Genomic DNA, 10,802 nt, shown 5'->3' on the forward strand with positions numbered 1-10,802 from the left:
AGCATGGTGAAATGTTTTTGTCAGTCATATGTTCATTTATAAAGAAATATTTTGAAAAGTTATATATATTCATTCATTCATTGTCTGTAACCGCTTTTCCAGTTCAGGGTTGCGGTGGGTCCGAAGCCTACCCGGAATCACTGAACGCAAGGCAGGAACATAATCTGTTCTTTGGGGTGCCCGTCCTTCACTGGGTGACACACACTCACACATTCACTCACACCTAGGGGTGCTTTTGAGTTGCCAATCCACCTATCAACGTGTGGTCTTGGAGCGTAGGAGGGAACCAGAGCGCCCGGAGGAAACCCACGGAGAACACACCAAACTCCTCACAGTCACTCGGAGCAGGTCTTGAACCCACAACCTTGAACCCTTAAGCGGTGTGACTGTGGCACTACCTGCTGCACCACCGTGCTGCATATAGCACCAAGGATAGTTCTACCTTTACTATGTTTCAAGAACCATTTTCCAAAAGCTAATATAAACTATAAACAGCACATACTCCATCAGTCTGACGAACCTTATTTCACAGAGACATTTCTTTACTAAATAAACCCTTGAAGAACCATCTTTTTTAAGTGTTTGGTCTGGAGTTATGTAAATAAAAATCCTGTCGCCAACTGGAAATATAACCCAGTATTAATATGTGATTTCCCACTCTCAAACCTGAAATCAGCCGAAGCAGAAGCATGCTAGAATATGCTGAGCTTTTTCTGATTAAACCATATTAATATGCTGTGGCTACACAATCAGTGTTGGTTATTTCTGAGGAGCGCGAATACACTGAGCTTCTCCTCTCTGACAGCTCAGTTTTGCTCAGCATGTTTGAAGCAACCTGGAAACAACTCTTTCAGGGCCTTAACGAATAGTGTCCTGAACCTCTTGCTTACGAAGGTGTAGATGATGGGGTTGAGGCAGCAGTGACTGAAGGCGATGGTCTCCACCCACTGCATGGACAGGCCAAGGTTCTGCTGCCATTCACAACTTTGTAAGTGCCCTGTGTGATGAAGGAGGTACAGGAATGTGACCACGTTGTAGGGCGTCCAGAAGACAAAGAAAACTATAATCAAGACCAGGATGAGCCTGATGGCTTTGTGCTTCTTCTGAGACTTCAAGGTGTAGATGATCTGAGAGTAGTAGAACACCATGATGAGGAGTGGGAGGATCAAGCTGAGGATGTTCAGCTCTATGTAGCCAAACTGTCTCCAATAGGTGTCCGGGGGATATTCTGGTTTGCATGTGGATCCGTTCGACTCCTTCTTCTCCTCTGAGAATATCATGATCGGCAGGGAAGCCATCAGACTGAGTAGCCACATAAAAGCGGCCACAGCCATTCCCGATTTGGCTGAGTGGTGCTGGGAAAATAGAGAGGCGTGTGCATGGACAATGACAACATAATAATCCACCATCATCAGGATCATGAAGAAGATCCTGCCGTAGAAGCCCAGCATGTAGAAGGACGTCACAGCCTTGCACATGAAGTTCCCAAAGATCCACTGGTTCATGGCGGCGTAGTGGGCCCAGAAGGGCAGAGAGAAGAGGAACAGCAGGTCAGACATCACCAGGTTCAAGAGGCACACGTCCATCATGTTTGATCTCTCGCGGTATTTGATGAGGACATACGCCACCAGGCCGTTGCCAATGAAGCCCACTATGAAGACCATGCTGTAGAGAGTGGGGAGGAAAACTTGGGCGAAGTCCCGTACAGTGCCGTTGTTGCAGGGTGCGGAACTGTCTTCATTATAATTGTAGTAATCCCCATAAGGTTTGTCTGTTTTAAAAAACAAACAAAAAAAAAGAAACCGACTGATATTAACTGATATTAGTGGAACATAACATTCATTGAACAAGTTGCATTCACCAACAATGAAACTCTTTGTAAACAAGTCAATTTTACTAAAAGACCACATTTAAAAGGAAGGTAATTTAAATAAATGAACATTCAGCCCTTCTTCAGTTCTCTACTTGCAGCATAACCCATGTCCAAAACTTTGGAGATCCCCTGACCTATGTACATAAACATTGAACTCACCGAACTCTTCAGTTCTCTAATTTATTTACATTAAGAAGCTCAGCAACTTTTAAGGTAGCGTGGTTGAGTAAGAAGTGACTGTATCTTGTTGGTGGCTGAAGTGTAAATTGTCTGCAAGGTTTTATTCGCTGTTTGAATCACCACAGAAAGTCATTTGTAACATGAGCCGTTTAGTTTTGTAGCACACTCGCTCTGTGTTTATTTTCATGCAGTAGGCGCACTACCAAAATAGCAAAAGGCAATATTACCCACCTACGGAGCAGAAATAAAGCAATTCCTCATCTTTTTACATAATTTTCAATGTTTGGAAGGCTCCCTATAAGCCATTTTTCTGCCATGAGCAAAGAGAGGGAGGACGCCTAGTATTTTTTAACACATTAGACCTGTTTCCAGCAAAAACTGACTGGAGAGCAGCAAATAGTGAAGAAACATCCTCAGAGTTTTATAAAAAGTGTTTTTTTTTTACTATTACAGTCGAGAATGTCATCTTTAAAATAGACCCACTATGAACAAAGATGTTCAGTTGTGTGGACACAGCCTGTGAAATCTCTGTAGAAAGCATTCATTTAAATAGAATGTTTTGGAGCAGCTGCACATGAACCTAAGCTCACCACACTCCATCATGGGTTAGAGGGGTGTAACAAGCCCCAGCACCGGACTGTGGAGCAGTGAAACACCAATCTTTGGGATGTGTTGGAGTGGAACAAACCGTCCTTCATCAGTACTTGACTTCACTAATGCTCCTGTGTCTGAATGCTGTCAAATTCTAACAGAAATGTTCCAACATCTAATCTAAAGACTTACCAGAAGAAACTATTACGACAACAATATGTGACAAAGGCCCCAGTGAAATAGGCTTAATTTCAGAAGAAATGTTGGACAAGCATTTGCAAATTCTGCTCATCAGTCCAAGGGAAATAAAGGTGATTGTCTTTTGCAATGTTTATGGTAACTTCTGATTGTTTAAGGGCTGGGAACTGGTGGCAGATCAGATTGTAGAGCATTTCTCCCTCATTAAAGACTAACTTTGTCCTATCCTACAATCTTCTGGCAACTTTGGGCAGTAGAAAGGACTACAGGCAGCAATATGGAGGTAAATAACTGACATAAGTATTTGAAGTTTAATTTTTTATATTTTAATTATATTTATCTGATACTTTTATAATTTAAATATAAAAGGAAGGCAAGTATTTCAACATCAATGACTGGTTCCCTAGGATGTCCTATTCCTTCATTTATGCATTAACCCGGTTCAAATAAAAACTTGTCAGCTCCTAAAAAAAGGCTTTTGGGTTCAAAATAAGTTTGACTCCCCACGTTAACACATACCACTGTTTAGTGCCATCATATGTGAACATAGCTGCTTCATTTAATCTGATATGAAATATTCATAACATGCTGAGCCTTTTATATATATATATATATATACACACACACTCACTCACACCTGAGAACTGTCACACACACACACACACACACACACACACACACACAGGTGCCTCTCAAAAAATAAGAATATCATCATAGGCTCCACAATCATGGGGAAGACTGATTGACTGATTGACTCCTGCTGTATCCAACCACATTAATGGAAAGTTGAATTTCAAGAAGGGAATCTCAAGAAAAGGCCATTCAAAAATGTGGGGGAGATTCACAAGAAGTGGACTGCTGCTGGAGTCAGTGCTTCAGGAGCCACCACACACAGACGCATCCAGGACATCGGCCACAACTGTCGCATTCCTTGTGTCAAGCCACTCATGACCCAGAGACAAGGCTAGAAGTGTCTTTCCTGGGCCAAGGAGAAAAAGGACTGACTCAGTGTCCAAAGTCTTGTTTTCAGATGAAAGTAAATGTTGCATTTCATTTGGAAATCAAGGTCCAGAGTCTGGAGGAAGAGTAGAGAGGCAGAGTCCAAGCTGCTTGAATCTAGTGTGAAGTTTCCTCAGTCAGTGATGGTTTGGGGAGAGCCATGTACTCTGCTGGTGTTGGTCCACTGTGTTATATCAAGTCCAAAGTCAGCGCAGCCATCTGCCAGGACACTTTAGAGCACTTCATACTTCCCTCTGCTGACAAGCTCTATGGAGAGGTGGATTTCATTTACCTGCAGGACCTGACACCTGTTCTGTTATATCGTTAGTAGGCTGGTAGAACTGAAATATATTACATAATGAGACTTACATGGGGAATCAATTTAACAGGAGCCAGGTGCTTTACTTCTCTTACTTCTCCGTTCAGAACTACAAATAGATAAAGGACTATATATCCTATAAATCAGTGCCCTATTAAAGTTAAGTGTTAAAGTGTCAATGCCTTACAAAGTACCTTCCTTCCCCCCTTACATGAAAAGTCCTTTCTTTTGCTTTAGTCTGCTTTTATTAGGTATATGCATGTGTATAAATGTCAGTAAATGGCCCAACTAACAGATCATTTGTAAATGTAACAAATTCATGGTCTGTAACCGCTTTTCCAGTTCAGGGTCACGGTGGGTCCAGAGCCTTCCCAGGAATCACTAGGCACAAGGCAGGAACACACCCTGGATGGGGCACCAGTCCTTCACAGGGCGACACACACACACTCACACACACATTTAGTCATACACTCACACCTACGGACACTTTTGAGTCACCAATCCACCTACAAACTCACAGACAGTCACCCGGAGAAAACCCACACAGACACAGAGAGAACACACCACACTCCTCACAGACAGTCACACGGAGGAAACCCACACAGACACAGAGAGAACACACCACACTCCTCACAGACAGTCACCCGGAGGAAACCCATGCAGACACAGGGAGAACACACCACACTCCTCACAGACAGTCACCCGGAGCGGGACTCCAGAGGTCCCTGGAGCTGTGTGACTGTGACACACCACTGTGCCGCACCTGTAACAAAATGTCAATATTTATTTATTTTTTAACTACCTACAGGGTTGACTGCTCTTGTCCTGATTTAACCATGGGGACTATAATGCCCTGGGGCAGTCACAGGAACAGTCGCTCTTGGAGTTTTTCCTTTAGTTACTTGAGAGATCCACATGGATTGTTGAGGGTACAGGCATCTCTGGTTCAGTGATGGGTGGCGTTTTCTGAGGAATGGATCCTGGAACAGGTGATCAGCATGTCTTCTCCAGACAACTTCTGACAATTTCTGAACTGTGTATGACACTGGTCCCCGTTTAAGTCAGAACACCAAAAATAGCTTCTCGCAATCTCCTTCATCCTCACCATTCCGAAGTGACTGCTGTTGTAAAACCATTTTCCTCAAGAGTGGTGGAATGACAACACATCTTCCCCCACAGCAGGCAACCTGACTGGACCGAAAGTTCTAGAACAAGAACGGCTGTAGCTATGGCACATCTTTAACATCATGTCGAATAGTGATTGCTTCAATCACTTCCATGCACAGCAATTACTGAGGATTCCTCCACTTGTCTGAAATAGAAAAGGTCCAGTTGACTAATCTCAGAACATGCCATTGGCAAGGGTAACCTTGAAAGACCATCAGCATTGTGGTGCAGTTCTTATTGCACCTTATACTAGCTAATAGTTTCATATCCTTGAGTTCATTCGACATCTAGCTTTAGCTTTAGCTAAACTAACACCTTATATGTTGCTACTCTGAGCTGTAAGTCGTGTGTTTAGACATGCTTGTATGTTTTGTCATAGCATATGGTGAGTAGTTGGGTAGTTGTCTGACCCTTAATGAAATGCCCAGCGATGCAAATTGACTGATTTGTCGCAGGTCTTATAAGTTCATAGACAAGCAAACGTTCACTGTTATCATATGTTAGCTGGATTATATAAACGTGGTGTATCAGTTCATTGCAACACTTTTCTGAACACATTTTTTCCACTTAGAAAAAAAAGTAAAATAATCTTCTACTTGAATGCTTTGTTTCAGCATGCGCTTTTCCAAGCCGTCTTAGAGGCTAGGGGGCGCATATGAAGTTTAACGTAGTTAACTGTACATTTTAGCTGGTGTGGTGTTTTAGTAGCATAGGCACGTTTCAGCCATGATGGGTTGTGATGTCATAAGTGTGGGCTGAAAACATCAAAGCCCATTTCTGCATCCTGTCTATTGGGCAGTGAAGGTATACCACTGTGAGGCCCAAAAATGGTCGTTATTGGACGGTGATCAGTCAGCGGCATGAAACTCTTCCCAAAACAAGTACTAATATCAGTACTAATACGGCATAGATAGTCTCTGCCTTATTTAAAGTGAGTGAAGCAATTTAGCAATGGTTCTTTTGCTTTAATGAATGCCTGTTTACAATGTTCTTTCCAATTCCAATGCCTTCCCTAACAAAGTAAATCATGCAATGGTTTCAACACTGTCAGGTTTTTAATGAAATTCTATAAAAATTCAAGAGCCGAAGCTGACTAGCATTTTCTAGGGCAGGGGAATCAACAGTGGCCTTTACCTTTCATGGAGATTTTAGAAGACATTTAGAATTAATGATGTGTCCCTAGTATTCCACAGACTCCTTAAAAAAAGTCACATTTTTCTTTTCAGACTTGAAGGCCAGAATCCTAAAGACAACCTTCAAACAACCTTGAAACCCCCACAAATTCAAATGGACCTGTCTCTTTTTAGAACAGATACTATGGGAGTGGACCAGTCACTGATGCTGACCAGTTCCAGGACACAACTTTCTTTAAAGTTCTTTAAAGCTGCTTCAACATTTGGCTTTATGGCATAAGGCACTGGGTGAGATTTAAGGTCACTGTCTGGCTTTATGTCAAGTCTCACCTTAATTCCCTTTATCACACCTAGCTCGTTTTTAAACACTTCAGAGGGTCTGTTTAACACCTCTGAATGACCTGTAGTATGTGGTATGTGTTCACTTGGCAGGCCAGTCCAACCGGATCTTCTCTAACCATGGACAGCCCAGGAGTGCTAGATAACTGCCTTTCACAATGTAAATGCACTTCAATTTCAATGACACCCTTAACAACGACACCTTCCCCTGTGTATGTTTTTAGTAAAATATTTGTGGGTTTTAAAGGCACATGAATCCCCCAGATTCTGCCACCAGAGATTTCAATGTCACTTCCTCAGCAGAATAACTGCTTTCAGTTCCTCTCGCTTCACTTGAATGCACAGTAGGAAGAGATTTCTTTTATCTTTTGTTTTGTGGTATTTTTGTTTTCCACTCTTCTCTGTGTTGTTTTTTATTTGTCTTGTGCACATGCTCAGTGTGGCCTTGTTTACCACAACTCCTACACTGCAACTCCTTGCACCAGAACATCTCTGCATGTTGCCTTTCCACAATAAAAAAAATAATATTTGCATACTGCTGTTTCAATCTGTTTTTTTCCATTGCCCTTTTATGCATTTTGCTTGTGTTACTGAGATGCTGAGCTTCTTTTAAACCCCGTGCTCACTCTAATCTCCATTGCTCTTTGCAACATTAGATAGCTTCCACTGAACAGTTGTTTCTGAATGGCTTCACTAGTCTGTCCCTTATTGTGTCTCTTAATATGTCGCCAAATTCACAGTGTTCCGAAAGTTTTAGAGCGGTCGCGCTTTCACCTTCCTCCTGATTTCTTTTATGACAACAAAATTTTTCTGCTATTACAAGCGAGCCTAAGACTAGCGGTGGCTTGTTCGCCTGCTGGCCACATTTGTGGATCAGGCTGCATTTGTATTTGGATCAGGTGAAATGCGAATGGAAAGTCTCAAAATTCAAAAACAAATGCAGAGGAAATGAACAAATGCACGTCACGGAAAACAAGCAAGTGACTTGCTCCACAAACGCAGACTCAACAATTTACAAATACATTTTAAATTCGAGACTTCGCCTTTACAAATATATGCAATGTAAATTTAAACAAAGGTATTTATTTTTGCATAAAATTGTGATATATCTATAAAAACCATGAATTATGAATGTAATTTGAATGAATGAATTATAAATGTATTTTTACAAACTGCAGACCGTGAGACACAGATTGGGGTGTATTCCTTTGTGGACATATTTGTGAAACATATTTGTGACTTATTTATTGTGTTTATTTGTGGATTATCATTTACGCATTTGTAAAGTATTTTGAGACTAATCTCTCTCTCCATATTTCTCATGCTGAGAAATGATTAACATCACTGCTCAGAAAAAAAAGCAAACTTGAGAGCCCTGCTCATTGTGAAAGTTTGCTCTGCTGTTATATATGGGAGTGGAGCCAAGGATCCTAAATATCTCTGCTTCCTGATTTTGAAAATAAAAGTAAAACTGCAAGTGCTCCCTTATGAGTTTTCTTTGGCAGTGCTCTGTGCAAGGCGTGTTTTCCTCCCCTACGTTTCTCAGCAGGATAACCCATGCTCAGAATGCTCACTTTATAGAGAAACTGACAGAATTCTCCATCATTTATACGCGTGTCATACATTACTGTGATCTACCCCCACATTATATTAAAGTGTAAGCAATCTGTCCTGAGCTTATCCGTGGCTCTGGCAATGCTCTGGTTAAAACATAGACACGGAGGGGTGGGTGTGCGCGGAGGGTTGCTGGATCGCACCCAGCTTCCAAAATCCTGCAAAAACCAGTTAAGGACCACATTTAGGTGGAAAATTGTGAAGGAATGTAATTATTTCCTCTTGCATAACTCTTCATCATAAAACTGACAGAAAGGCTGTTAGTTAAGAACATTAAGAACTAATTCCCAGGCTGAAAATGCAGGACCATAGTTGCAGTTTGTTATACCATACCAACTGTGGGCACTCTGCACTGTACATAGTGACTGCATTACAATTAATAACAGCAATGTAGTTTTAAAAATGCTAAACAATTAATAGGTCACATTTCCTACCAGTGATGTGGTTGTAGCTCACTGTGAAGACATTCATGTTGCTTTTGTCCAAGTGCTAATATTCAAAACACTGTGGCAGCACTCTGCGAAAGTTTGCTCTGCTGTTATATATGGGAGTGGAGCCAAGGATCCTAAAGATCTCTGCTTACTGATTTTGAAAATAAAAGTAAAACTGCAAGTGTTGCCTTGTGATTTTTCTTTGGCAGTGCTCTGTGCGAGGCGTGTTTTCCTCCCCTATGTTTCTCAGCAGTAAAACCCATGCTCAGAATGCTCACTTTATAGAGAAACTGACAGAATTCTCCATCATTTATACATGTGTCATACATTACTGTGATCTTCCCTCACTTTACACATGGATTAAGCACCTGTTCTGAGCTTATCTGTGGCTCTGGCAATGCTCTGGTTAAAACAGATAGACAGGGAGGGATGGGTGTGGGGGAAGTGGTTAGTATGCGGGGAGGGTCGCTGGATCGCACCCAGCTTCCAAAATCCTGCAAAAACCAGTTTGGGACCACATTTAGGTGGAAAATTGTGAAGGAATGTAATTATTTCCTCTTGCATAACTCTTCATCATAAAACTGTGGGTGTGCCAACACCTAATTCTATAGTATTAAACCTATATACGACCTTGTATTATTGTTTAAATAAACATCAGCACAGCACAGAAAGGCTGTTAGTTAAGAACATTAAGAACTAATTCCCAGGCTGAAAATGCAGGACCATAGTTGCAGTTTGTTATACCATACCAACTGTGGGCACTCTGCACTGTACATAGTGACTGCATTACAGTTAATAACAGCAATGTAGTTTTAAAGATGCTAAACAAAAAAGGTCACATTTCCTACCAGTGATGTGGTTGTAGCTCACTGTGGAGACATTCATGTTGATTTTGTCCAAGTGCTGATATTCAAAACACTGAGGCAGCACTCTGCGAAGGTGGTATGTATCAAGATATCAAATAACAGAGCTACAGTTTCCTGAGGCGGGCTTTTTATTGAACTTAAGAAAAAACAAACAAACAAACAAACCTCTGCAAAAATGGTGGCGCAGCAGGTAGTGTCGCAGTCACACAGCTCCAGGGGCCTGGAGGTTGTGGGTTCGATTCCTGCTCCGGGTGACTGTCTGTGAGGAGTTGGTGTGTTCTCCCCGTGTCCGTGTGGGTTTCCTCCGGGTGACTGTCTGTGAGGAGTTGGTGTGTTCTCCCTGTGTCCGCGTGGGTTTCCTCCGGGTGCTCCGGTTTCCTCCCACAGTCCAAAAACACACGTTGGTAGGTGGATTGGCGACTCGAAAGTGTCCGTAGATGTGAGTGTGTGAGTGAATCTGTGTGTGTCTGTGTTGCCCTGTGAAGGACTGGCGTCCCCTCCAGGGTGTGTTCCCGCCTTGCGCCCGATGATTCCAGGTAGGTTCTGGACCCCCCGCGACCCTAAATTGGATAAGCGGTTACAGATAATGGATGGATGGATGGATGAAGTTTGAGACATGCAGGGATTATACTGTATACGTTTTTGAAAACCTGAGATGAGTGTCTACATGCTGTAAACTGTGCATTTGGCAGTAAGAAATATTTTGTGATGAAGCTGGCTAATACAAAAAAGGATAAAGGAAGTTTGCTGTCTCTGGGGTGGACACAGACAGTAACGCACATTTCAATTATATTTTATTGCAAATAATTTGTATGCAAACAATAAAAATATGTTTAATGTATACAGTTGTCCTGACTCCAAGCTTCTGTTTGTTTTTTTTTGGTTATAAAATAGTTAATATATAAGAAATCCAGATACCCACCTCTGCCTGTTGGAAAGTGAATGTAGTTTATATTTTAAAGTTGTCTACAGGAGGGTGGCACAGTGGTGCTGCATGGAGTGCCTCTGGGACCTCCAGGGTCCTGTGGTTATGGGTTCGAACTCCCCTCTGGGTGACTTTCTGTTAGGAACTTGAACCAGTTCCAATCCTGA

At 42.0% G+C, this 10,802-nt stretch overlaps 1 protein-coding gene across 1 annotated transcript; it reads right to left on the reverse strand.

The window, feature by feature from the left end:
* Window positions 1-806: 806 nt before the first annotated feature.
* On the reverse strand, window positions 807-8,935 carry LOC136709100 (C-C chemokine receptor type 5-like). The gene is made up of 2 exons (XM_066684112.1): window positions 8,848-8,935; window positions 807-1,771 (listed from the first exon to the last, which is right to left on the reverse strand). Exons 1-2 carry the CDS (start codon window positions 8,882-8,884, stop codon window positions 807-809), a joined length of 1,002 nt encoding a protein of 333 aa, XP_066540209.1. The 5' UTR covers window positions 8,885-8,935.
* Window positions 8,936-10,802: the final 1,867 nt, after the last annotated feature.

Source organism: Hoplias malabaricus, chromosome 10 (genome assembly GCF_029633855.1).
Source record: "Hoplias malabaricus isolate fHopMal1 chromosome 10, fHopMal1.hap1, whole genome shotgun sequence".
Taxonomy (NCBI): domain Eukaryota; kingdom Metazoa; phylum Chordata; class Actinopteri; order Characiformes; family Erythrinidae; genus Hoplias; species Hoplias malabaricus.